Here is a 27,503-nt window from a genome sequence, read left to right as displayed (position 1 = left end):
CTGTCCTTTGTCCCCTGTTCCTCCTGTGAGTGGAGACGGACAGTAGCAGGTATCAGCTGCAAGGCGGGTCTCTCTGGCATGGGTGTGTGTTCCCTATTGTGGTAAGTTCATGCTTGTGTGTTGGCGTCATCACCAGGACCATCCCAGGTTGCCATGCTTTGTTTCTAGGGATGCTGTGAACATTCTTGTCATTTTGTATTGAAAAGAGGACGAGCCCTTTTGGAAAAATGGAAGCGGAGTTGCAGAGACTCTAGTTCCAACTTGAATCGAAGCAACGAGGATTGGGGGGTGCTAAATCTTTCACGGTTTTTTGTTTGTTTTGTAAAGCAGGAAAGCCCGGCTCGAGGGAATTCAACCCAGAGCAACAAAGAGGAGGGAGGCAGCAGAGGTCTGATGCGACTTATCAGGCTAAGCCCGGGAAGAGCCCGCATTCAGGCTTGACCCAGCAGCATCGGAGCGGGGAGGGCTTCTGTTTACTATGTTAAGAGTTCGCTGGAGTCGTCCTAATGGATCGGGCTGCCTTAAACGGGACACGGCTGTCTTAAACGGAACTTTACTTTTAGTATAACATAACCACGAGCAGTATAAGATCAAAGCCACAATCCTGTGCACGTTTATTTGGACGTGAGCTCCATTTAAATTCGGGGTATAGGGGGGCTCATTTCCAAGGAAACCCGCAGCAGAAGCCTCTTGCGCCTTGATCTGAATTAGCGCACCGGGACAATGGAACTGCGGGCTCCGGGACCAGCGATGCCGCCACCCGCCACCGCGTTAGGGCTGTTGTACTCTATGCTGCGTTTGCTACTGTTCCAGGACAGGGCAGGCACCGTCGGGCCAGCAGAGCCGCCTTGATCCAGTCCCGGGGCAGGATCAAGAGGACGGACGCCCGGCGATGACTGCTGCTGCTGTTGCCCCTCCGGCAGGCCGGTCGGGGGCAGCCTGCCCCGCGCCCAGGAAGAAGCCGGGCCAAGCCGCGGCGAGGAGGCCTCTGGGCCGGCGGCAGGGGGCTCCTGCTGGGCGGGCCCTTTGGCAGCGACGGCGGCCCCCTCCCCTCCCTAGTGGGCAGCGGCGGCGGCTCCGGCTCCGCCCCGCGAGGGCAGGCCAGGGAAGCAGGCGCGGCCGCCGCCACTTCGACTCGGGCAGGCGGAGAGAGGGACAAGCCGAGCGCCTCTGGCGAAGCCGCGGCTGGACAGGGCGCAGCAGGTGGGCGCGGCGGCGGCTGGAGGGAGCGAGGCGGGGGGCGAGGGGGTGGTGGCACCGCCCTGGCTTTGTTTCCCGGCGCTCGCACCCTGGCCGGCTCCGCGTGGTGAGCGCCTGCCAGCAGGAGCAGCTGGAGTAGGACGCGCGACTCCTCGGCTGCCTGCGCGACTGAAGGCGGCGTCCTTTTTTTCGGGTGTGCGCGCGCAAAAAGAGCTTAGACCCGTTTTACCTCCCCCACGCCGGGCGCGGGCTGAGACCCTTTCGACCCCCGGGCAAGCGGGTCCCCTCACCGGTTCCGGGAGGCAGCGAGAGTTTGCCTGCAGGGGAAAGCGCCCTGGAACTTTCCTCCCCGACGGCAAAGGCGGAGCTGCCGCTGCGTCCAGACGCGGTTGCCGGGGGGCTTGAAAACCGAGCTTGGCGGAGGGAGGCGTCCCCTCCCCTCCCCGGCTTCGCGGTTAGAAGCGCGCTGTGCAGCCTCGCCCAGGTAGGGCAGACGGGGTGGGGAGGACCTCCCCGTCCCGTGCAGCTTCCGACGCGCGGAGACAAAGCGCGCCGGCCCAGCAACGCCGGGGAGGGGGGGGGCAACAAAACAGGCCCAGGGGTCTCCACGTCTCCGGAAGGCCTTTTCCCACCTGCACTCTTCACGTCGGAAGCAAATGTGTGAATGACCGTCAGAGGATGCGGGAGAAATCTCGTGGCAGGGGAATTTGCGGAAAGCTGGAATAATACCTGGGGATTCCATGGCGCTTTGGTAGGGGGTGTCCCCCCCCCTTTAGTACCTGAGGCAGGAAGCCCAAATGGCGCTGACTCGTCCCTGCCGATGGTTATCATAGAAAACTCCGACGACCACTAAGAGTTTTGTGCTAAACAGCTGGCCTGGGGTGGCCCTGCCAAGGTTCCCCAAAATCTGCCGCTTGGGGCAGCCTGACCCTGTTTAACGGTAGGGTATGCCTGCCCTCAACATTCTCCAATGTTTTGAGAGTAAGACCAAGTTATAAAGACAAGAAATCCCTTGCCTTCCCCCAAGACCCCTTCCATTCTGATCTGTTTTCCACTCCGTGTCTTGTGAGTGGCAAAGACCAGTTGAGAGCTGAGCTTGGGGGTCCGGGTTACACGCCCCCCCGCCAGCTGCTGCATGTGGCTGTGTCCATCTTCAACACCAGCCCCATCTCGTTGGGATGTGTTACAGGATTTGCAGGGTGGGGGGAGCTCATATCCGCAGGTTCAGGTTGCTGCTTCGTGTGTTATGAATCCCTCTTCCCCCAAGAGAGGATTTTCTTCATGTGACTGCTGAACCCTCAACTGAGAGTTCTGGACGCTCAAATAAATATTGGAGAGGGGGTTATATGTGGGAAAGGAGCACAGCCAGATGTCCCTTCAGTTCTGGACAGGATGACAGTTTTGGTCAATGATTCAGTCAGGTTCTCTTCCATCCCAGTGCAGACCCTGTCCCAAATGGGTGTGCCCTAAATATGACCATGCTCTAATTGGCAATCTTGGGAATGTAGGTGCTCCAATTACAGGGTTCGGAGGAGACAGCACAGCGAATATGGCAAATAAGTTTTGTTCAGGCAGGGGAGCCAGCGGTGGCCAGAAGGGTCCCACAGTTGACTTGGCATATGCATTGTTTTTTGTTTTGTTTTTTTGAAAAAGTGTGCTGGGTATCAAGTTTCCAGGATTTCCAGATTCATTCCACTGCCACCATGCTCTTTTACCCTGCCTTCCATGTTTGCTTTTCCTGCGGAAAGGGGAAGCCTGCCCTCTCTTCCTGCTGCTGCTGCGGGTGTCTCTGGGCTGTCCAGCTGTGGACAGTCCAGGGCTGGAGGAAAGGAAGGATGTGTTGTTGTTGTTCACAAGGAAATCCACTTTTCTGAGTTTGTGTTATGCCCCAAGGTGTCTGGGCTCATCTCTGCAGCACATGGGGACGTCTTTTCATCTTGAGTCAGCAGGGTGGCTGAGAAATATATTTCCTACATGGTTTTCTTAAATTAAAATATTTCATCTAAATGGTTTCCAACGTAGTTTAGAGTGTGTGTGCGCGCGCGTTTGTATATGTGTCTGTGTATTTGTCTGTGTATATATATATATGTACACATACAAAATGCAATGCAGTAAAAACAACTGCCTTTGCACAAACAAAAAACTGATAGGAAATATGAAGCCTTGAGTCCCCAGGCTGCCTCCTGACTTTAAATGTTCGGAGATTCAGACAAAAGGAAGTCCTTCCTTGCTCAGTGCATAGTTATATTATGGCATTCACTACCTCAATCTCTATTGATGGTCACCAACTTGGATGGCTTTATAAGGTAATTAGATTAGTTCAGGAAGGATAAAGCTATGTTCTCCCTTCACTGTCAGAAGCTGTATGCCTCTGAAGTTGTTGGGAATCGTAGGTGAGGAGAGTAGATGTTACGCTCAAGTCCTGCTTGTAGGCTTCCTATAGGCATCTGATTAGTTTGCAGTGTTTCTCAAACACCATCATCCCTAGCTAGCAGGACTAGTGATCAGGGATGATGGGAGTTGTAGTCCTACAACAGCTGGAGACCCAAGTTTGAGAAACACATTGAACCCCACCTTTCCTCCGAGGAGCTCAAGGTGCTGTAGTTCATACTACTCTTTCTCCACATTTTGTCCTCGCAACAATCTTGCAAGGTAGGTTAGGCTGTGAGACTATGACTAGCTGGCCCAAGGTCAACCTGTGAGCTTCATGACCCAGTAGGGATTTGAACCCCTGTCTCCAAGGTCCTAGTCCAACACTTTGCACCACACTTACTCTCTAGTTGGCTGCTGTGAGAACAAGATGCTGGACTAGTTGGGCCCTCAGCCTGATCCAACTTTAGGGCCTTTCTCACAAGAAGCCACTGCTTTTAGCTTCACACTTGCAAATGCTCCTTGGTGGATTATCACCTCCTTCCATCGAGGGATGCTTTCCATGCCTTCCAAAATCCACTTGAGAATCTCATTCTTGCTCTGCAGCAAAACATGGCAGGAGAATATCTACTGGGCAGCTTGTCCAAACTCCTCTTGTAGGACTTCTTATAAGCTTCCAAGGAGCCCAATGTGATTTCACTCTGGTTCAACGCTTGGGTGGCAAGGGAATCTTCCTATGATGTGTGAATACTCTCATCTCTTTTTTGCATAAAAGCAGCTGAAGCAAACTGTAAAATGGGTGTGCATGCCACCTAAGTTGCCCTTTTCTTGGTCTAGAACTGGAGACCTTGCCCCAGACTCCTCTCTTGTTATGGCAGCACTGAGCATAAGGGACAGGTCTGTTTAGCTAAATGGGCGGCGTTTTAAGGAGCTGACAAACATGGGTGTTGCTGGCTCAAACCTGGCCTGCCCCCACAGGCTTGTGCAACCTGCTGGGTGCTGGGCCTGCAGCTGGAAGTCAGCGTGGTCTCTTTGCATAGATGCCTCATCATAGCTAGATTTTGACTCTCCTCTTTCAGTTAGGGGAGGCCGGCTGGGGCTGAACCCTTGACCATACCCAGCCAGCCTGCGCTTTCTGTGCTGGAGGGCTCCTTGTCATTTTGGGCTAGGCTGGAGGCCAGGCTCCAAGGCTGCTGTTGCATCAGTGTTCTGGGGGCAGCCTTGCCTTATCACGCCAAGAGATCCTCAGACAAAGGAATCCACTACAGACAATAAACTGACTAATCTATTTGAGACGGTGCCAGCATCATATTGGAGATGCCAATCTGGCACCTCGTCTGGTGACTCTTCCTCTGCTGCCAAGGCTGTGGGTGCCTTTCCTGGAAGAAGCATCTTTTTGCTTTGGGGCACTCAGAGCCTGCCTGGACCACAGGAGACCCAGCTTGTGATGGTGGTGGTGGCGGCATTTCATGCTCTTTCTCTTTTTTACTAGTATCACTTATCCAAAGACATATAACTGTGAGATAGATATTTGCACTCTGAAAGGAGAGGCATTTGGAAAAAGGTGAAGCTGCAGATATTGCTATCACCCTGATGCTTAGGGAAATGAGAGATATGAACATATGAAGCTACCTTTTACCAGGTCAGACCACTGGTCCAGCTAGTTCAGTATTGTCTACACTGACTGGCAGCAGTGGCTCTCCAAGCTTTCAGGCAGGGGGTCTCTCCCAACCCTCCCTGGAGATGCCACTGCCAGAGACCTTCTGCATGCAAAGCAGCTGATCAACCCCAAGCTCTTGAAACTGGTGGCTCTCCAAGGCTGGGAGGCAAGAATTGCTGAGTTTAGGCACCTGGCTCCCAAAGGGAAACCTGATACACAGAGTTTCTGTGCTGAGATGCCCCTTCCTGGGCAGGGTTTGGATTTTGGCAAGGGTGGCTCCTTCAGCGCTTAACCCTTCTTCATAGGAGGTTGAGTACCAGAACTCCTGGGGGCTTCACGGTTGTGCTTATGCCTCATAGGGACCTCGGGGGCAGGATCCTGGGCCTTTCACACATGCTTGTGGGGCAGTCTGGTTGCTGGACAACTACTGGAAGCACAGAAAGAGTACTGTATGTGCAAAAAGGAGTTGCTGTGTGGTATGGAGCACAGCTTAACTCTGGGATGTCCCCAGTACGCCCTGTAGGCTTGGTGGTGGGATTGGCACACATTTCGCTGTTTAGCTTTGGCGTGTCAGAATCTGGTGCCTCCAAATCCTATTGAAAACCATTTCTTAGCCATGTGTGTCATTATTATCACAGTTATGTCCCACCTTTGCTGCAAGGGTCCCAAGGTGGTGTACAAGGTTCTCCCCCTCCTCATGGTATTCCCACAACAACCCTGTGAAGTAGGTGAGGCTGAGAGGCAGTGACTGGCCCAAGATCACCTAGTGAGCTTCATGGCCAAATGGGGATCCAAACCCTGGTCTCATCCAGGTTGTAGTCTGGCACTCTCACCAATACACCATACACTTGACTTGGCTGTAGGAACATCTTCTTGGCTGTCTGTCATCTTTGCGAACACCCTGCTTTTCTACTAAAGCACCACATTTGATTCCCTGCAGGAGACACTGGACCCTTTCCGTCCAGAATTCAAAAGATTCCTGTAAATAGAGACTGAGAGGCAGTGACTGGCCTAAGGGTCACCCAGTGACCTTCACGGCCAAGTGGGGATTTGAACTCTAGGCTCCCAGGGCCTAGTCTGACATTCTGACCACAAACCTTGTTTGACGGCGTTGCTTGTACCCATAATGAGTGGGACACAGCGATTCTGCACAAGACGTGGAGAGGGCTGTCCAGTTGAGGGGCAGGGACAGGCTGCAGGTGGTTTGGGGGTTCTGCATCCTGCTTCTCCCCACATGAGAAGCCTGCTGGAATAAGGCAGCGGATGTGGGGCTTCCTGTTGTGGGAAATGTGCAAGGCAGAAGAAGCAGAGTGCAGACCCAGCCTCTGTTGGCTTCCTCATTTTTACTAATATTTATTTGTTCAGCTCTTAAAGGGACTCGTGCTCAGTGACTCATTACAGAGGAGGCTGGAGGTGACTGGGAGGAAGGTCCATGCTCTGCTGGGCTGCTGCTGCTTGCAAGCATTCAAAGAGCAGCAAAGAGCTCTTCACGTAGCACACCAAGTTAAAGGATGCAATCCACTCCTACTTGTTGTGATGGATACCATTATGGATGGCTTTGGAAGAGGATTAGACAAAGGCTATTGATTCCCAGTTGCCACAGTGGCTGTGCTCTGCCTCTGAATGCCAGTTGCTGGGGATCACAGGTCTCAGATCCTGCTTGTGGGCTTCCCCTTGGGGCATCTGATTGGCTGCTGAGAGAACCTGCTGATCTGTTAGAGGGGCCTTTGTTATGATGCAGCTGCAGGGCTTTTTTGTGTTCTCATGTTAAAGACGAATGACTTCTTTTATTTATTCCTTTATTATTATTTTATTATTGAATTAATATCCCACCTTTCCCCCACTGAGCTTACCTGCTTCTCCTCCCCGTTCTTATTTAATCTCCACAACAGCCCTGTGAGGTAGGCTAGGCTAAGAGCCTGTGACTGGTCCCCAAGGTCACCCAGCGACCTTCATGGCCAAGTGCGGATTCAAACCCTGGTGTCACTTGTCATAGGCTGACACCGTCACCACTGCACCACAGACTTGACTTGGCTGTAGGAACATCTCTTAGGAACATGTCTATCATCTTTGCCGGCACACTCCTTTTCTACTAAAATACCACATTTGATTCCCTGCAGCAGGAGACACTAGACCCTTTCAGTCCAGAACTCAAAAAATTCTGGTCAATAGTGTTTCTGCCCGGCACTTGGGCAGGCCAGACAGTCTTGCTTCATCTTGGTGCCCAGTGTTTTCTGAAAACTAGAACCAAGCCTGCGCTCAGTGTGCCACAAATAAGCTCTCTTGCCTGCCTGCCACCCTTCTATGGCAAGAGGGGAAATTGCTTGCTGAATCAGCTCCCCAGCAAGAGGATGTGGCACAGGAAATGGAAGCAGCTTGGAATCCCAGCAGAGGGATCTGCAAAAACCTCCCCTCCCCACCCCAGCAACCTGGCCTCTCTCCCCATGGAGTGCCCTCTATTGCCAAGCTGGAGCCAAGCAGCTGCCTCTGATGACAGATTCAGTGGGGCTTCCATTGTTGCACAGCCAGGATTTTCCTCTCTGTTGGCATTCATCGCTACAAATATGGCCAGTCGCAGCAAAGAGGAACCAGTGAAGGTAGAGTGCGTGTTGATGCCTCATAGCTGGAAAGGATGGTAGTTCTCTCATTGCTAACCATCACCCTGCCTGTCATTACAAGGCCAGCTGGCAGCGTGTCCCACCCCAGGAGCTTGGGATGACCATACTGCCCACTCTTTCCATGGGGCTCAGTCACAGTGCCATCTGTGTTCAGTGCCAGGGCCCATCCTGCAAATGGGTGCTCCTGTGGGAATGCAGGACATCCTTTGTCTGGATCGCTGCTCTGTAACTTGTAGCGTGAACAGTCCCACATAATCCAGATTCCCAGCCATAGGCAGGCTGGCTTGAGCCAACAGCACTCCCCACCTCATTTAAAACTTAAGCAGGACCTCTGGGAGGTGGGTGCACTTCAGGCTTGACAGATCTCCTTGTTCTTTTTACTAGAACTCCGAGATCTGCCAACCAGAGCCGGGTGCAAAGACACCAAATTAACACACTGGATTCCTTGGAGAACATTCTGAGCCCAGGAATTTGCTTTCAGTCCTAGAACTAAATTGAGCTCATTGTCCTTTCTTGGGTCTGTCTCTCTCACATACATTCAGCCCTGCTTACTCTAGGTTGTCTTCTCTTCACCAGGTTAAACAGTCCCAAGTCTCTCAACTGTTCGCCTTCAGGCTTTATTTCTAAACCCTTGATTATCTTGGTCGCCCTCCTCTGCAAACACTCCACCACGTCAATATCCTTGTGGTGCCCAGAAGTGGACACAGGCCTCCAGGGGGGGGTGGTCTGACCATGGCAGAAAAGCAGCTCTTTCCTTCTTTATTGGCTGCTCCTGCTTTGGTGGGAAGAAGCTGCCTTCCTTGTGTAACTGACTGGGGAGACATCCGAAAGGGTTAAATGTCTCTGAGCACTAGGAAATCATTAACGAAGGTGGATCCAGGGGAGGGGGGTTCCTCTCTGGAGCTACGTGCCTGGCTGGGCTCACCCTGCCTGCACCTGAGTGATGATGGGGCCATAGGAGTCTTGCTGAGGACAGGCTCTGTTGCTGCTTCTGGTGTGTTTTGGTGGAAGCTCTTCTGCTGAGAGACCCCCTTTTGGAGGAAAAAGGGCGTGTTGGGGCAGCTCAGGACTGTTCGGGTCTGCTGTGCTGCCCCAGCATACTGCTGTCTTTGGGGAACAAGGCTTCAGAAGGTGGCTGGCGCTGGAGCTCCCCTGTGCTTGCCTTTCAAGGTGATGGGCGGCTCTGCTGCAATCTGGAGGTCATGTAAGGGGCCATGCTGGCTGGTTTTTCTTTGCTCCTGGGAAGGTCAAAGGTGCCTCCTGAAGGGCTGCCTGAATTTATGCTCAGGGTTTATACAGCCACTTTGGGAAATGACTTCAGTGTTCCTATTTGGCCAATGAACTTCATATGGAGGGTTCACAGTGTCCCTAAGAGGAATAGTGGCCAGGATTTCTTGCAGAGCCTGAAAAGCTTGGAGTGTCTGTGACCCTGGACAGCTCCTCAAGCTGGCCCCAGCCTCAGGCCCATGGCCCTTGGGGAGCTCCTCCTGGCTTCACCCAGGGCACACCCAGGCCCGCTCTGAGACCCCTAGGTTACCTTTGGCTGGCAATTATTCAGGCTAGTGAGGCAGCCACAACACCCACCCCTTTCTCCCCCCGCAGTTTGACTCAGCAGCCTGGAATGTTCCTTCTCCAGCTCTCCCCCAGGGAACCATCACTCCTCCTTCCTCCCAGGAGACATCCTGGGTTCACAGGGATGGGGCATCTTTCATCCAAAGAAAGTTCCTCGTTGGGAGGTCCCCATCTGGCCCCAGAGGGTTTCCTGGTACAGCAAGGCTGTTGCCGTTCTGTTTTTCTCCCGGAAACGGGGGCTGCTTTGGGGTTTTTCCAGCCAAGCCAGGAGCTGCAAGCATTGCCCTCTGCCCTGTTTCTATAGGCCATTCCACCCGTCCATCAGTTTTGGAAGCTCCTAAGCCCCTGAGAGTGCTCCTTCATGAGAGATCTGGCGGTGGAAGTCCAAATAGCTCTCTGGGCTGCTCCCAGCCTTTATTGCCTGGTCCCCTGATGGCAATTGGGGCTCAGCCCTGCCTGGGATTTGGACTTGTTCCAGGCATTTTCCATGCTGTGCAACAGAGGGGCCTGCTGGACGCCCTGGGTGAGGCGTGCTCTTTCTCTCTGCGTGTGACATCAGACACACCCTTTAGTGTTTGTGCGCACATGTCTGCAGAGCAGAGTTGAATCGCATGGAAACCCTTTTTGACTGTCACAGCAGCCCCTGGGAATCATAGCTGTGTGAGGGTGCCGGGAATGTTTTTACTCAATCCCCAGCCTCTGCAGAACTGGGTATCCCCAGAAGGAAAGTTTTAAGAGGCTTCAAACAGATCCAGATCTGTACTTCTGAAAAAGAAAGGAAAAACCTCCATATAGCTTGGAAAGCCTTCATGCTGCTCTTGACAAAGTGTTTCTGGATGTTTGGACTGAGAGGTTCAAGGGACTTTTTCACTGCATTGGTCCCTTGGGCTCCTTCACCCAACCCAGCACCCCTGCCCAGATACCCCTCTGGACCTGTGTCTTCTGCACCCATTTCTCAGCATGTCATGGGAAGGTTTGTGGTGGGAAATGCAGGCTTCTCCACTGCACAGAGGGTGCCTCTATGCAGCTTGAGTGTAATGTGTTGGCAGCTGCCTTTTTGGGACCCCGTCCTTCTAAAGCTGCCCAGGAAAGAAAGTTTTTTGGCCTCCCAACTGGGGTGGCTTTACCTTCTGGGGCTGCAGCACCTCCTGCAAGCTCCACATTTCTCTGGGGCGACTGATCCATCTCAGCACCTTCGCAGCCTGGCAGGTGGGTGTTGGTGGCATTAGCCCTCCCAGGACACCCTCCCTGCCACTCTGCTTTCTAGCTACAGCCTTGAGCCAAGAATAGTTGCTGCCTCCAGGTCTCTAATCTCTCCCCCCCACCACACACACACTTTCATTGAATGTTTGGCATCTCCCAGACTAAAAATACAACTCCAGAATAGAGGCAGCTCTTGAAGAGGGGTCCCCCTTGTGCCCCGTCACGTGGCCGCACAAAATGTCAGAGGCAGCTGACCCCCTCTGTCTTGGTGCGTTCCCAATTTAAGAGCCTGCCCTTTCCCACCTGCTGCTTTCACCATCCTCGGGAGATGCCTCCCTATTCTTTTTTGAGCCTGGATCGTGCAGGGGCAAAAAATAGACCGGAGGATTTTCACATCTGCCTTCCTTGTCAACCTTCAGGCCCCTCCTGCCAGCCCCGAGGTCTCTGCATGGGGTCTGGAGAGATGAGGGGCCAAACTCCAGCAGAAATGGGTGGTGTGCGGGGGGGGGGAGGAGGTTGGAAGACCATCTCTGTTTGGTCTGATGTAGGGCTCAGTTAGAGAGGCAAGGGGCCCCATTCTGAAATGGGGGGGGTGTCTTTGGCATCAATGGTTTTCCTTCCCTGTCACTGCTTTCTTTTGCCCCCAGCTTTGTTTGTGATGTGTCACTTGCATCTCTCAGGCACTGCTTGCTCACCTGCTGGCATTGTCCACCTGGATGACCATTCTCTGGCGCAGCAACCTCCCCCTTGACAAACCCATCAGGACCCTTTTTCATGGGTTTCTTGTAGTGCCTTTTGTTTTCAGATGGCCTGAATCTCATCACTTACTGGATATGAATGCCGTCCGCAGCAAAGGGCACTTGGGCATATTTTTCAGCACTTGGAAAGATACATGACTTGATGCTTCCCCAGTTGCCTGTTGCTTATAACTTAAAAGCAACAAACCATAGAAAACAAACACGTTCACACTTGGGACTGTGCACACATGCAGACATTTGCCCACACAGACGCCCTAGCTTGTCTTCCAGGGCACATAGAAGGAAGTCCTTCTTCAAGCAGGGCGTACTTAAAATGATGGAACTTGTTCCTGCAGGAGGCAATGATGGCCACTAACTTGCATGGCTTTAAAAGAGGATTCGACTGATTCATGGAGGAGAAGGCCATCCATGGCTACTAGCCACAATGGCTACTCTCACTTCAGGAGGCAGCCATGCTTCCGAATACCATTTGCTGGAAACCAAAGGAGCCCTGTGAGTTCTTGTGCTTACATCCTGCTTGTGGGTTTTCCAGTAGGGCATCTAGTTGGCTACTGTGGGAAGAGGATGCTGGCCTAGATGGGCCATGGGCCTGATCCAGCAGCAGACTCTTCTTATGTTTCGGTGAGAATGCATTCAGAACGTGCATTTGGAGAGGGAGGACCATGTTCCTTGTCCCTCCTTGTGTCTCCCCCCAAAAAAACAATGGGCTTTGCCTTGTTTGTGTGCCAAAGGGGAAATCCAGGCCCCAGGGAGTCCTCCTGCCCAGCTGCATGGAGAGGAGCGCTTCTGCTTCTTCGGCTTCTGCTTTGGGTTGCTGCCTGCCGCCTCTCGCCTGCTCTGTGTGTGTGTCTGTCTCTCTCTCTCACTAGCACCACCCAAACCTCCTGCAGCAATGCTCTTAAGCAATCCTAGCGGAGAGCAGGACCTGGCAGCTGGAGGATGCTTACCTCACCCGACAAAAATGCTCTGTTACTCAGAAAATGAAAACTGTCTGAACTTTCTGGGCTGGGAGGAATTGCTGGTGGTATCTGTTTGAACCGCACCACGGCAGAGGTTACAGAGCCTCCGCAAAGGGGTAATTTCGTAGCTTCTCGAGCGCCGCGGAGACTGTGAGCCAGCGACTCCTTGGCTGGGAGTCCGAAGGGACCTCAGCTCATGCTTCAGCCTGCTGCTCAGAGAGGTGCTAGAGGAAACCCAGAAAATGACTCACCAACTGTCAGGAGTCTGTGCTTGACTCGGGTTGCCTCCCAAATACGGGAGCTCCTTTCCAGTTGGAGAGAAGTTGCTTCTGATAGCTGCGTGGGCCAGAGGAACAGCGAAGGTCAAGGCCTTCTAGTGGAAAGCAGACACCGCTATTATGAGCTTGACTGCCATTTGGAGGTTGCCTGTGTCTGGGGTGTCATTGAGTGCTCTTGAGAAAAGGAGGGTTGAGTTGCCCATGGGAAATACCATCCCCACTGGCAATGGGCCCCAACAGGGAATGCCTCCTTCCACATTGCCCTTGTGACAAGGGCATGTCGAGGGGCTTGCGTGTGCTGTGAAAAGGGCTGGTGCCAGTGCTGTGCCCTCTTAACACCTGGTGCAAAAAGCAGGGCATCCGCTAGAGAGGAAGCAAGGAAGCCCTCTTTGAAGCCAGCGGGCGACATGTCCTTTTCAGTTATTTTCATTTTTACGGGGCCTTCTGATTCACCTAACCTTGGCAGGCCAGAAAAAGTGCTTGTGTGCGCAGCGAATGGAAATTGTGACCAAACAGCATAGCATGTAGGAAGACAAACGTCTTCCTTCCAGTGTTGCAATCTGTGCCTGTGTGGGTGGGTTGGAGATGCCACTGCTCTGAGTGTGTGTTTCCTTTCAGTTGAGCAAACAGTCGCTGGCTTGTCTCTCTGCAGGTGGGTGAGGCAAAGCGACTCACCTCCAGCCTCTTCGACCCACCTGGCCTGTGAGGCCCCTGTGCAGAATGTAGGCCCTTTGGTCCATGGCACTGCAGGGTGGGGGGGCCCTTATAGGCTTTTGGATCATGCCCACCACACCCCTGTAGCTCTTCCTGTGGGTGTGTGGTGGAATTTTTACCTTACCTGCCTGTTGCTAGCAATTGTTTCCGTCAGCCCTTTCACAGTATCTGCCTCCATCAATTGCACACCCTACCCAAAATGTCACACATGGAGCTTGGGTGGAAGATTCTGTGCTGCATGTGTCAGCCTTCCTTTCCCACCAAGATTCGCCTGCCTGCAAGCAAACGTTCCCTTTTCCAGTGGAAGAAGGCCTCCATGAGGTAGTGATGGCCACCTGCTGCTGACCTGGATGGCTTTAAAAGAGAATTGGACAAGTTCATGGAGGGTGATCAGGCTCACGATGGATGGCTGGGGTCAGGGCCTACCCGCCAGCGCCACCACCAGAGAAGTGAGGAGAAGTGTTGGCGGCTTTCTGTAAGATCTCGCAGAGCTCATGTGGGATCTCGCCAGAAGCTGCCACTACGCAATCCCAGTAAGCAGGGCTTGGTGGGAGGGTTGCACCTTCTCATTTTCCCTCATGTGGGAAGATGGAACAGGTTGCTCCAGGCCATGGTCTTACCTGCCCTGCCAGAGGTAGGAGGAGGCCTTTGAGTACCATGGGCTGCTTGGAGTAGCAGGTGGGGATAGCCCTGCCATTGACCTGCTTGGTGGCTTTCCAGAAGAGAGGCATCTGTCTGGCCCCTGTGATAACAGAGTGCTGGACTAGACAGGCCCCCTTTGGCCTGATCCAGCAGCCAAGCTCTTCATGTGTTCAGTGGTCCTCAGTTCAAGAAACCCTCACCCATTTTAGCAGCACAAGATCCCACCTGGCTCTGCAACTTGGCAGAAATCCTCGCAGGGTTTTGAAAAAGCCAGCAAGGAAGCCGTGCCTGTTTGACTAATGCAGACGAGAAACCCCCAAGGGGGCCAAGCTGATGAGGTGGGTGCTTTGGGGTGTCAGGTGTGCAAAGGTAGCTTTTTCCCTCTTGTGCCTCGGCTGGGGAAGGCATCCTCTGGATCGTCTCTTTAAGGCAGTGAGGGCCAGCCACTGGGTCGCTTGTCTTCTCTGGAGGCCCTCCTTACGGAGGGATCTTGTCTTTTCTAGTCTATTTCCACCAGTTTCTGGACTTTCTGATCTCTCCTCCTAAGAAAGCAGAGGGAATTCCCTCAGCCTCGACCCTTCAGGCCGGGAGAAGCCAGACTTTTGCTCTCTGCAGTCTTGTCCAGTTGGTTTTGTGGGCAAGAGCCTGCTGTTTTCCACAGGTCGTGTGGGCAGCACACTTTAGCCTGGTCCTAAATGGATGGACTCAAGGTGGCCAGGTGTCCCATAGCACCTCCAGACATCTCCCAAGAGGATGGAATGTTTTGCTTCAAATTGGCATCTCGGAGCAAGCAACGGTTTGTTGTGGCACCAAAAAGTCGAAGTGCCTGTTGTTGAAAGAACACTCTGCTCCCCGCTCCGAGATCCCTTAATACCACCTGGTGCCCTGGCCAGCAGAGCCTGGAGCTGTGAGCTGCTTTCCTTCTGCAGGCTGCTCAGAGGAAGGAGTTGGCAAGGAAGAAGCCCTGGTCCCCATGGGGAGATTTTGCAATGGCAGAGACGGATTTGCAGTTAGCTCCGGCTTGTGCTGGGACTGTAATTGATACCAGATGATGTGTGCGCGCGCCCACTCTCACCAGGTCTGGAAAATCTCAGCTGTGCAGATGGAAATTCAATCCACCTCTGCTCTGATGGGGGAAGAGGAAAAGGTGCTCCATGTTCCCCTCCTGCCTGCAGCATCACCCACCCCCCAAGACCCCTTTCCTATCCCCAAAGGGCTGCCATTTGCATCCCTGCCCATGGCAGATGCCTAGATTCCTATGCCTGCATGAGGGATGGTAAACTGAGTGACTTCCTGCTCATTAGGGTCTGGTGCTATTCCAGATTTTGAAGGGCTTGCCTGGGGGGGGGGCAGGGGGAGGACTATGGTTGTCTAATAGCCTGGAAAACGGATCAGGATTGGCCTCGGCTGCACACTCTCTCCCCCTCCCTGCCATGGCTTCCCTTGAACTCTCACTGCGGTGATATCGGGTGCAACAGGACAAACGTAGGAAAGCTGGCTGTGCTGCAGCCCAAGAGCTGCCACTGTGCCTTCACTTTTGGATACCTGATTTATGTCCCTCCCGCTGGAAATAACTCCCTCCTAAGCTGCAGCTCTCCAAACAAAGAGCCACAGCGAGAGGGACTGTTTTGACCAAATTTGGAGAAAACTTTCCTTCAGTCGTTGAGCAATATCAGCCTGTTGCCTCTGCCGGCCCCCCTCTTCTGCCACCAGGGAAACTCAGCTGCTCCTACAGCAGCAGCAGCAGCAGGACGCCACCCTGTCCTGGGGGAGATCCTCAAAGATGGAGGCTCAGCGAAGGACAGTTGTGGCACTTGATTCCCCTTTGGGTGCTTAGTAAACGCAGCAGAGCCCTTGCCAGAGAGACCTGCCTACTGGGGGAGCACCCAACCGCTGGTGTCTCCCCCTTTGTGCAAGGCTGAGACAGGGTGCCTCTGTTTCCCTGGGAGGGCTCTGTTGCTTTGTGGGCAGTGGGCTTCAGGACCCTGAGAAGCCCCCGTGCCTGTGTTGTGCCTTCTGTAAAATGCCTTGCAGCCTGTCCTGTTCTTTTCCCTCGTCCTGAAAGGCCACTTCCCACAATGCCTCTTGCTTCTTGGGTGGCCCTATGCAAGTCCTGCAGGAATTCTGAACCCTGGAGCTCAGCTGACCTTCAGGGGTTTCCGAAGCAAAGTTGTCCAGCTGATACAAGCCTGGTGTGTGGGCCTTGGTTGCACACATTGCCTTGGGGTAGCACTGTCAACCCTCTTAGGTGAGCAAGAGGAGACAGACGGGGCTCTTTTAAATTCAGAAAGGAAGGTATATCGGTGGTGTTGCCTGGGCTGGGCTTAATGCTGCCTTGGCAGTTGCAGAGAGAGAGTTTCAGCTGGCAAAGGGACTGGCCTCCTCTGGCACAGAGTTGCTCCTCCTGTATCCCGTATCCAGGAAGTCAATTCTCTTCCTCCTCCTCATTCTTTGAAAATTGCGGCTGGCTTTGGGGCAAGGCCCCACGGCAAGAAGCTTCCTAAAGCAGCATGTCAGAGTTTGTGCTCTTTGGCTTTTATGTATGGCTGGCCAGGAGTACATTTGCTTGAAAAAGAAAAGTTACTGTTTTTCCTTTTTAATTTCCAGACAGATACCATAAAGACAGAAAGATAACCAATAACAGAAAAGCATACAAATCTCCCTACAAAGGGGGTGGGGCTTGGATAAAGAGATATAAATGCATAGGTCTGATAATTTCTCTAAAGGAAAGTTAGTGCAAAATCATATGCTATAAAAAAGCTATTTTGCATTAATTAATACACCTAATAAAAACACTTTAGTAAGCTTGTTTGATTTTGAGAGGCCTTTTAGTACCCTGAGCTTTTGCATTAATTAATTTCTCAATCATTGCTGCTAGAGGCCCTTAATTACAATACCAATAATACTCCAGCGATGATAATACTCCCCTTTCAGTCTTTCCTGAGCTTTGCCAGAGCCAGGCGGCTGCCATCGCCAAACTGTTCACAAAAGCTTTGCTCAGATTTCGGTTTGTGAAGAGGTTCACGTGAGTCAATGGCAGGGTCCTGTTTGTGGGGAGGTGTGTAATTTTCCTCCAAAAACCAGGTTCCAAAACGGCCGAGGCTGTGGGCAGAACCACCACCTAGAGCAGTAATTGCCAGGTTCTGTGCAGTCCTTCCGACATAAAGGCGTTAGGGCAAATTTGAGAAAACCTCCCAGGAGTCATGTCCCATCAATGCACACAAGCTTCAGCATGGTTTCTCTGACCTGGGTTGATACATGCCAGGTATTATTGCAGGAAGGGAATAGTCACCCAGCTTGCCGTGATCAAAGCCTTGCATTGTTCTCTTGCCCTGTTCTGTCTCCGCTCTAAAAAAGGAAGTATTTTTTCTTCTAAGGACATGTGCAGAATCTCTGGCTGCAACCTGCTTTTCCCACCACTGGTCTAGCCATGTCATTAAGAGCTTCACCTGGTGAATTTCTGCATGTCAGGCGGCCGTTAAGAGGCGCAGCTAATAGAACCAATTTTTTTGTAAACAGCTTTGAGGTTTTTCTGCAATCAAGCGGCAGAAGCGGTCTTTAGAAATTTGAGAGCCCAAAGTTCTCCACTGTAAGCAGTATATAATTTTTTTTACAAAACAAATAGTATAAAACTGAAAGGAGAAGTTGAGGATCCAAGATTGCAGTCCCAGTCTACTTTTACTGGAGAGCAATTCCTGGTGCATTCATGAGCGTGCAGCATTGGATTGGGCCAGATGTGGTCAAGTACTGTAACCCTTTTCCTGAAGATAATACTTGCTGGCTTCTCTACAAGAATGATAGGCTGTCACTACATAGAATCATCTGTTGCGAGTACTAACACAATCATGCGTATTTTACTCAAAAAGTAAACACCGCCATGTTGGTGAGAGGCTTACTCTCACATAGGATTGCACCACCAACCATTGTGCCCTACCCTCTACCCCTGTCCCATGGCCCGAAGGGAGCTCAGGCAGGACTCCCATTGAGAATTGCCCCCTCCTCCTCCTCCCCTTTGTCTTTGGTTTGTTTCGAAAGGATTGAAATGTTGGAATTTCCTGGAGGCCAGGACTATGGCTCACCCTCCTCTGGTTCCAGGCCAGCTAGTCCAGGCACGCGGCAGAAGCTCCAATCTGGAGAGCAGCAGATGCCTGCCTTCCAAGGGTTCCTTGACCTCTTTGTTAGCACAGGGAACAAGCAGGAAGGGGCTGCAGGTTGCGGGGCTGGGGGAATGCAGTGATTCCTCGGAAGGGGACTTTGCTCCTCTTCTCCAGGAGGGTTAGCAGAGCCCCCCCCCCCATTGCAAAAAGCTGGAGAGGCAACCTCGGTCCTCCTAAGCGCCTGATCTGCAGTGTATCAACCCAGGGCTCCTGGAACGTTGCTGCTTCCAGAAAAGGGCAGCTGTTGTGTGTGTGTGTGTGTGTGTGTGTGTGTGTGTGTGTGTGTGAGAGAGAGAGAGAGAGAGAGAGAGAGTGTAAGAGGTGACTGGATCTGTGAAACCAGAGTGGGACTTGGCACTCCCCTTTGCTACAGGGTTGAGTGGCTTCCGCATCCCTCCCCACCAGCTGAACACATGCTCAGGAACAGCCTTGGCTCAGCTTTCTGTCACTGCCAACTGGGACTTTAACCCTTGTCAGGGTTAGGAGCTGCTGAGGAAGGTGTGTGGAGCTGCACTGGAAATTTGGGTGCATGCAATTCAGTACTTTTGGAATTGTCCTTTCTACCAGCACCCCAAAGCAACAAGGGGTTGGAGGAAACGAGTTGAGTCTCTTTCAGTCCTGCCTGCAAGCGTTTGGGTGACCTTGCTAGTCTGCCAGCCAGCAAGGCAGCAGTCCTCTCCTACTCCCCCTCTTCTCTGCTGGGGCAAGGAGGCTAACAGCCACTCTCTTCCCCCAGGACCCTTGTGCAGAGTCCCAGCCCGCAGCAGGATGACTGAAGGCTTTGACTGCGCCAGCTGCAAGGAGTCCCTCTACGGGCGCAAATACATCCAGGTGGACGAGGGGCCCTTCTGCATCCCCTGCTATGATACCCACTTTGCCAACACCTGTGATGAGTGCAAGGAGCCCATCGGGCACGACTGCAGGGTGAGGGGGCAAGGCGGGGGGAGGCCTCTGCTCAACTGACCCTGGGGGTGGTGGCTGCTCCTTGTCTTCCTGGTGCCTTTGGCCCAGGTATGAGCTGGGATCCTCCAAGCACAGGGGATTTTTGCAGCGCCCCTCCTGCATGTCAAGCACCTTTAGAAGTAACAAGCAGTCCCATTGATTACTGGTAAGCTGATCTTCCTCCCCTTTCCAAGCATGTGCTAAATGGATCCAGCAGGCAGCACCCCTAAGGGGAGTGGGGGGGTCCCCACTTGGTAGGTCCTTCTGGCAACTAAAGCGAGTTCTCTAGTTCGTGAGCAAGGGGGGGTGTCTGTGCAGCCTCCTGAAAGGGACCAGCTGTGATACAAGGAAAGGACAGGCTAGGAAAGGAGGACATTTTGCTTGTGGATAATGAGATGACCTGCCACCCGCCCCCCTGCTTGCTAGCCAGCAAGGTGAGCTGAACAATACCTCCTTGGGGAAGGCAAATGGCTCTCTTTAACTGCTAGGCAGCTTGGGAAAGGGGGGCCACCGCCTCTGCCCTGCTTGGGGGCTTCCCATTGGAGCATCTTGAGAAGAGGCTGCTGGGGCAGGTAGACCCGCTTTGGCCTGACTGCACCCCCAAAATGGGTGGAAATGGGCCCACGCTTAGGGCTGCTTCTGTATTTGCTCACTGGTAACCTTTGGGGAATCATAGAATTGGGAGGGACCCCAGGGCCCATCTAGTCCAGCTCCCTATGATGCAGCAGTCCTTTGCTTCTTGGCCTCCTAGAGCCTCTTCCACAGAAAGATAGGTAAGGGAAAGCTCTGAATTCCTCCTCCTCAAAGGTGTGCGTTTGCCTCTTCCCTCCAACCCATGAGCATAGCGAAAGGGCGTTGTTTTCTCAGACAAGCCCCCTCCCGCTGCCTGTCACTGCAATTGCCCCCTGACCTCTCCTCTCCAGAAAGCCAGTGTGGTGTAGTGGTTAAGAGCGGTAGTCTCTTAATCTGGGGGACCGGGTTCGCGTCTCCGCTCCTCCACATGCAGCTGCTGGGTGACCTTGGGCCAGTCACACTTCTTTGAAGTCTCTCAGCCCCACTCACCTCACAGTGGGGGAGGAAGGGAAAGGAGAATGTTAGCCGCTTTGAGACTCCTGAAGGAGAGTGAAAGGGATATCAAATCCAAACTCTTCTTCTTCCTCCGTTCCAACTCCAGGAGCTCTACTATGAGGACCGGCATTACCACGAGGGCTGCTTCCGGTGCTTCCGGTGCGACCGCTCCCTAGCTGACGAGCCCTTCACCTGCCAGGGCCAGGAGCTGCTCTGCAACGACTGCTATTGCCGGGAGTTCTCCTCCCAGTGTGTGGCCTGCCAGCAGGTGGTCATGCCAGGTGGGCTGCTTTGCCCCTTCCCCCCCCCGGCCACGAGGGAGGGGGGGAAAGGGGAGCCACCTCCGCAGCCGGGGTCACCATGGCTAGTGTGGGTTCCCTAGAATCATAGTGCTGTTGGTTTGGGAGGGACCCCCAAAGGTCATCCAGTCCAACCTCCTGCAATGCCCCACTACAGGTTCCCGGAAGCTGGAGTACAACGGCCAGACGTGGCACGAGCACTGCTTCCTCTGCAGCGGCTGCCAGCAGCCCATCGGGGCTCGCTCCTTCATCCCCGAGCAGAAGGACTACTACTGTGTCCCGTGCTACGAGAGCAAGTTCGCCCCGCGCTGCACCCACTGCAAGAAGGTGGGGCCCTGCCTGCTTTTTCAACTAGTGGGGGGGGAGGGGGACGGCTGGGCAGGGGGCATCTCAAGCCCCTGCAGGCTTGGGTGGGTGAATAGGGGGCTCTGTGTGCATTACTGCTGTTCTTCCGCCTGTGCAGTAAGAGGCAGCAATGCTTCTGGATATCAGTACAGCGGTACCTCAGGTTACATCCCCTTCAGGTTACATACACTTCAGGTTAAAGACTTCGCTAACCCAGAAATATTACCTTGGGTTAAGTACTTTGCTTCAGGATGAGAACAGAAATCGTGCTCCAGCGGCACGGCAGCAGCAGGAGGCCCCATTAGCTCAAGTGGTGCTTCAGGTTCAGAACAGTTTCAGGTTAAGTACGGACCTCTGGAACGAATTAAGTACTTAACCTGAGGTACCGCTGTAGCTGGAAGGGAGAGTGCTGCTCTCAGGCTCAAATTCTGCTTGTGGGTTTCCCACTGGAACAGGGGCAGATCTACTATGAAACTAATTAGGCTGAAGCTTCACAGCCCCTAATCCCAGAGGGCCCCCAGAAGCAATTTAGTCCACATTGCTTAACAATTTTGGTCTAGTAGACCCAACTGGAGTGACGCAACACAAATTGATTACTTTTGTTGCATATATTTCAACAATCCCAAAGTTTGACAGTCAGCAGCACAGACATTGTAAAGGTGTTGGGACAACCCTATTGAAGAAGCTAACGGTTGTGATCCAAACTTCGTTACTGGTTGCAGAGGAGCCCCCATGACAGTTCCAGCTTCAAAATGTAGTTGTTGTTTTTCTGCCATTGCACTGGAGGCATCCGATTGGCCAGTGTGAGGGCCAGATGCTGGACTGGACTTTTCTTCTCTTCTCCCGCTCAGTCGCTGACCAAGGGAGGCGTGACCTACCGGGATGAGCCCTGGCACAAGGAGTGCTTCGTCTGCACGAGCTGCCAGACCCCCCTGGCCGGGCAGCAGTTCACCTCTCAGGAAGACCAGCCCTACTGTGTCAAGTGCTTTGGGAGCCTCTATGCCAAGAAGTGCAGCGCCTGCACCAAGCCCATCACAGGTGAGATCGGGAGGTGGGCGGAGCCACGGAGGCCTCCTGCGGCCTGTTGCAAGTCCCAGCCGTGCCCACATCCCCTTCTCCATCCTCCTCTCTTTCTCCCCCAGGCTTTGGAGGGGGCAAATACGTCTCCTTTGAGGACCGCCACTGGCACCACAACTGCTTCAGCTGCTCCCGCTGTGCCGCCTCCCTCGTGGGGAAGGGCTTCATCCCGGAGAACGACGAGATCCTCTGCCGCGACTGCGCTAGCGACCTCTGAGGCCAGGCCTGGTGCCGGTTGTCTTCCAGGCTTCCTGCATCCTGAAGCAGCAGCAGCAGCAGTGGGGCAGAGAGGATTCTCCCTCCCTGCTTCCCTTTCCCTGCCTCTCTGTGGCTGGGCCTCGGGGGCTGGATCCACATGCCCCCCTAACTTTGTCCCCAGAGGTTGTGCTGTGAGGTGGGAGGCCGCTCCCTCTCTCTGTCCCCTGTCTCCTGCTATTGCAGCCAAGTAAAGCCTGTCTATGCAAGGCCATCCCAGCATGGGATGCAGGGGGATGTATGTCTGAAGCAATTGCAGCCCCTTCAGCCCCCTGAGCCTCTAGGGTGGCATCTCCAGTTTCTGGGGCTAGCAGCTCCAAGCTCTCCCCCCCCCCGCCAAGAGTCCCCCCCTTCTCCCTGCTTTTGAAGTGAGGGAGGTGGAAGCAGAGGCTGGAGGGAGGGCACCGCCCCACCCACCTCTTAGCAGCCTCTGAGGGAGGGTGCTGCTCCTTCCTGTCCCCCAGGGGTCCTGCCCCCACCCATCTTTCTCCCCCCAAGTGCTGTCTGCAGTGGTAGGAGGGGAGGGTGAGTGGACAGGCAAGGCTCCAGCAATGGGTCTCCCTTGCAGGGTGGGCGCTGAGGGTGCTCAGGACCCTTTGGGTGGGCCTTGGCACTCTCTCCGCCCTCAGTGACTTTGTGGCCTGCTCAGCGCCAGCTGCTCTGCCTAGCAGGATCTCCAGAACGATACCAAAGTGACCCCCCATCTTCTCCAGCTGCAGGAAGCCACTTCCGGCTCCTATTCTCTATATCCTAAACTTTCTTCCTGGATCCTTCTCTCTCCCCTCTTCCAGGGAATATTTTGTCCCCATCCTGTTCATGTACTGTGTAGCCAGTTCCTTGGATATTTTGCAGTGGGGGAGTCAGTGTGTGTGTGTGTGTGTGTTTTTTCTCTCTCTCTGCCTGTCGGAGGTGGTGGTGGGGGGACTCCTCCTAGCCTTGCCCTTATCTGGCCAGTGTCTGCCCCCCCCCGCCCCCCGCTTTCTGGCTTTATATAATAAACCATGTTACTGGACCATGGATGTCGTTCTTAGCAACTTGTGGGAGGGAGGGGGGAAATATTGCATTTGCCCTGTCAGGAATTTGCACTTGATTTCCCAATGATTTTCTCACATTGGGGGGGGGGGGAGGTGGCAGGGCAATCTGTGCCTGTCTCTCCTTCCCCCCCCCCCCCACCTCACCTCCCATTTGTGGCTTTCAGAGCAGGCTGAGAACATGCAAAACTTTGCCCTGTGGCTGCTTGGAAGGAAAATTGGATAATTCCACCCCTTCTGTGTTTGTCAGAAGGACGGACACACACACATTCGGGGATCCAAATCTGTCTGCATACAGCCTTCTTTGCAGCAGGGTGGGGGCTCCTTGGACTCTTGTAAACAGAAGACAAAATATTCTTGAAATTGCAACCCTGTCCCGCTCCCTGGACTTGCTGGGACATGGACCCAGGGCAGCTGATCTCTGCGCTGATGCAGTGGAACCCCTCCTGCTCTTGCAAACTTGGGCAATGAACTGTTGTGCATCTCTGGAAGAGCCTTTTTTCTTCTGAAAGCAGCTTCCCCCATCCAGCTCTGAGCGCAGGGGGGGGGTGCTCAGCCCTCCCCCACAGATCCAGCTACCAGGCTTTTGTTACCTCTGGGCCCCTGGGATCCCCCTCGGCTGGCGTTCCTCTCCAAAAAAGGAAATGGCCCAGCTGCCTGTGGCCGGCAACATCTGGATCCCATCCCAACATGAATGGGTCACGACTTGCTTTGCCTGCCTGATTTATTTGTGGGGAGGGAGTGGGAGGGTGGTGAGGTAATGGGGCAAGGCTGGAAGGCGACGGTTGGGGTGGAAATGGCCTTGGATGCAGGAGGCTCCTCTGGCTGGGGAACCACAGGGAGGGAAACTGCTGGGCTGTGTGACATGAGCTTGTGGCTCAGGCAGGGAAGGAGGCTTTGCAAGGCGGTCCGTGAGGCCTGAGACCTTTGCTTTGCTCTTAGATGTGCCTCTCTCCCACCCCCACCCATTCATTTTTAGGAGTTGCAGAGCACTCCTCAATGCTGACTTCAACATTTCCTTCCCTGGAACCCCAGTGTGGGCCACTGAAGGGTTTAAGTTGCAAAGCAAAAGTGCATGCTCAGCAGTTCTTAAAGCCTTGGAAAAAGTGCCTTGCTGGATCAGGCAAAGGCCTGTGCTGCCAAGCAGAAGCTGCCCCCTGTGAGCCATGCTGGGCTTGCTTCACTGGGCTGGTTAGTTCTAGATGCCCACCGCCTGTTATGTCCAGGGAAGTCTCTCCAGGAGAGATGAGCTGGTCACTTGTTGGCTTGTTTGGACCTGTTTTCACCTGTGTGTGCTGGGACAGGGGGCGGGTACCCACTCCTCCTTGGACCCCTTCCTTTTGCCAGCTTCACAGTCTTGGAATGAGAAAATGCTTTGGAACAGTGAAAGGGGGAGAATCATACACATACCCATGTGCCTTTTTCAGCCATGCAATTGCCTGCTCCCTCCCTCCCTCGGCACCTGGCCCTGTTTATCTAAGTCTGCATGCCTTTCCTTTCCAAAAATGCCCCTTTGGTGCTGTCCAGGGCAGAGACTCAAATCACTTTCCACTGGCACTCTCCCATGTCCCAACAGGAAGAGCAGTTTTCCTATGCTCCTGCCTCTGGTTCAGCCACTTGCACCCTGGGCAGGACTATGGCTTGAGGTCCTCAGTCCCCACCAGCAGCAGCCTGGTCTTCCCTGGGACAGTATCTAGTTTCAGAGGGAGGTGGGCTAGGACTCTCCCCAAGGGCTACTTGCAAACCCCACCCCATTGCCTTCTCCGCGAGGGGAAAACTGGCATACTTCCAAGGAGCTCAACTGGGCCCTGGGACCTAAAATTTCTGCAGTGTTGGGAAAAGAGCTTCCTGGATCAGGCCAGAGGGGGCCCATCTGGTCCAGCATTCTCACCATGGCTAACCATGTTCCTGTATTGGAAGTCCACAAGCAGGACTTGAGCACAAATAGCAACTGCCTCCACCCAGGGGTGCCAGCCATGGTCCTGAATGCCTCTGCAATTGCCTCCCGCTGTGAGGAGGCTACTTTGATGATGGGAAGGGGAAACATGGACAGCTTAAGGTTTGTGCCCCACAGGTGGCTCTGCTGAGACAGGAAGCATGGCAAGATTGTAGAGAGATGTGCAAATCAAGGTGTGCTGAGTTATAGAGACACGCACCACATTCTACCTGTCCACTGGGAACCCCCAGCAAGAGGAACGAGGGCCTTGCTTCTTCCCAAAAGGGGCTTAGCCTGCCCAACTTGAAGGTGAGTGCTGGCCTAAGGTATGTAGCCTAGACACTGATGAGCTCATGAGTCAACCTGACCCAAGGCTGTGAGTTGAATTCTCTAACCCCTGACATGCCACCTGGTGGACTCAACCATCCCCTCCCAACCACAACACAGCCTCAGCTCAAAGCCTCCAGGGAAAGGATCTCTAGAACAGAGCCAGCCTCCCATCACCTTGCTCAAGGAGCTACAGGCAAGCGCTTGGGATATGGGCATGCAGGTGGTCAGCAACAGCAAGTCTGCACAAAGGAAGAGCCAGGGAAGTGGAGCCTAAGTGGCAACTGTGGGGCTGTTGCTGAGACCACGGTGGTTTGGTTCACTAGTTCCAAGAGCAAAGATCCCCCGGCCCATGTTATTATTAATTTTATTTAGGGCATTTGGAAAGAGAGGTTCTCAGGGCAGCCTAGGTATAATCAAGACAAGACAGTCCCTACCCACAGGCTGACAATCTAAAAAAAACTCAAAACATGACACACAAGGGAAAAAAGACAGGCAGGGAAGAGGAAAACCAAATTCCAAATTCAGGCACCAGTTTCTGAAGTTCCTATATTGGCCAGCTGGCTCAGTTCAGGGGCAGGAGGTGCCTGGTGGAGCTGGGCAAAGCTGATGAAATGAGCCTTCTGCTTCCCATCTCTGCCACTGATGCAATGGCTGTCCCCAGGATGACATGGAAGGGAAAAGAGACCTGATGGGGCTGGCCTGTCCCAGCAGAACTGATAATGGAGTGAGCTCTGCTTCCCAGCTCTCCCACTGCTAGAATTGCTGCCCCCAGTAAACTAGCAGCTAGCCTTGCCTTTCCCATAGACACAGCCTCCCTGTCACACACATTTCTGTCCCACAGCAGCAGTACAGGCCTCTCTGCTGTCCCAGCACAAGTCGGGGTGGTGGTGGTGGAGGGTGTTTCCTAAACAGTGGACTCTATTCCCTTTCCCCACATCCCTGGTCCTCTTCTAGGCAGCTTCCTCATCCAGCCAGTGCCAGAAGCAGCTGTTTCAGGTCAACGGGAGAAGCCATAGATGGGTGAGGAGGGGGGTCCCCAGCTGCAGTGAGTTCTTCCTCGGCTGAGGGGATGTTCTGCTCCATTGTGGGGCTGCCTCTCCCCTGCCATCTTTCTCGCCACCGCCACCCAGAGACAGAGAGCTGATCTACACCTCAAAAGCAAAGTGAAGGTGGCAGAATTCTGGATTCAGAATTCTGGATCACTGAGAGGCCAGTGACTGGCCCAAGGTGAGCTTCATGGCCAAGTAGTGGCCTGACACACCAGCTACTATACTACACTGGCTTTCTACAAAGTGCAACTGCTGCTAAAGGTCTTCTCCCCCCCCCCCGCACCACTTTTCTACACTGCACTGCTGTAAGACGCTTCCTCCCCCACGGCAGGGAGTGGCCTAACCCTACCCTAACCCCACATCCAAGGGAAGCATTCAGCACAAACATGGAGTTAAGCTTCCTATTTGCAAAGAAGGCCTGGAATCACTCTGGGAATCACAACCTGGATGTAGAGAGCAGGGAAAGGGGTAAGCATGGCCTTAGTCATAGAATATAATGGTAGAGCTGGAAGGGACGCCAGGGTCATCTAGTCCAACCCCCTGCAATGCAGGAATCACTGCTCAATAACCCCTGGCAGATGGCCATCCAACCTCTGCTTAAAAGCCTCCAGGGAAGGAGAGTGCACTATGGTCCTCCCAGGCTGAGGTACAAGTACTCAGGGGACACCCATCCCCTCTCCTCCCTCTGCCCCTTACAAACCTCTCCAGTGCCCTCAGGTCTCTGCTAGGCGCTCCAGGCACTGACCATTGCTTGCTACTGTGTGCCTGTCTCCTAGAGCGCTTCTCTCCTGAGCCCCTATATCTAGGTTCGGAACATTTACCGTATTTTTCGCTCTATAGGACGTACGCGACCATAGGACGCACCTAGTTTTAGAGGGGGAGAAGAAGAAAAAAATCTCACCCTCTCTGCGCAGCGCCCCTTCAGCAAAGCAAAGCCAGGAGAGCAAGAGGGGTTGGTGCGCACCGACTCATCTCGCTCTCCAGGCTTCAGCGAAAGAAATGTGAAGCCTCCGGAGCGCGGCAGGAACATTCCCGCTGCG

The 27,503-nt window shown here is 53.6% G+C and overlaps 1 protein-coding gene across 3 annotated transcripts; it reads left to right on the top strand.

Moving 5' to 3' along the window:
* The first annotated feature begins 1,072 nt into the window (after positions 1-1,072).
* Positions 1,073-22,646, top strand: FHL3 (four and a half LIM domains 3). 3 transcript variants are annotated; one of them, XM_081922730.1, is made up of 6 exons: positions 1,073-1,203; positions 18,868-19,055; positions 20,248-20,422; positions 20,598-20,767; positions 21,637-21,823; positions 21,928-22,646. In XM_081922730.1, exons 2-6 carry the CDS (start codon positions 18,900-18,902, stop codon positions 22,077-22,079), a joined length of 840 nt encoding a protein of 279 aa, XP_081778856.1. In that variant the 5' UTR covers positions 1,073-1,203; positions 18,868-18,899; the 3' UTR covers positions 22,080-22,646. The 3 variants fall into 3 exon arrangements, with proteins under 3 accessions (XP_081778856.1, XP_081778858.1, XP_081778857.1); XM_081922732.1 differs by lacking the exon at positions 1,073-1,203 and adding an exon at positions 1,372-1,393; XM_081922731.1 differs by lacking the exon at positions 1,073-1,203 and adding an exon at positions 11,721-11,873.
* Positions 22,647-27,503: the final 4,857 nt, after the last annotated feature.

This window comes from Podarcis melisellensis, assembly GCF_964234715.1.
Source record: "Podarcis melisellensis genome assembly, chromosome: 8".
Classification (NCBI taxonomy): Eukaryota; Metazoa; Chordata; class Lepidosauria; order Squamata; family Lacertidae; genus Podarcis; species Podarcis melisellensis.
Note: the sequence above shows the minus strand (reverse complement) of the source record. Positions and strands in the feature narration are given on the sequence as shown.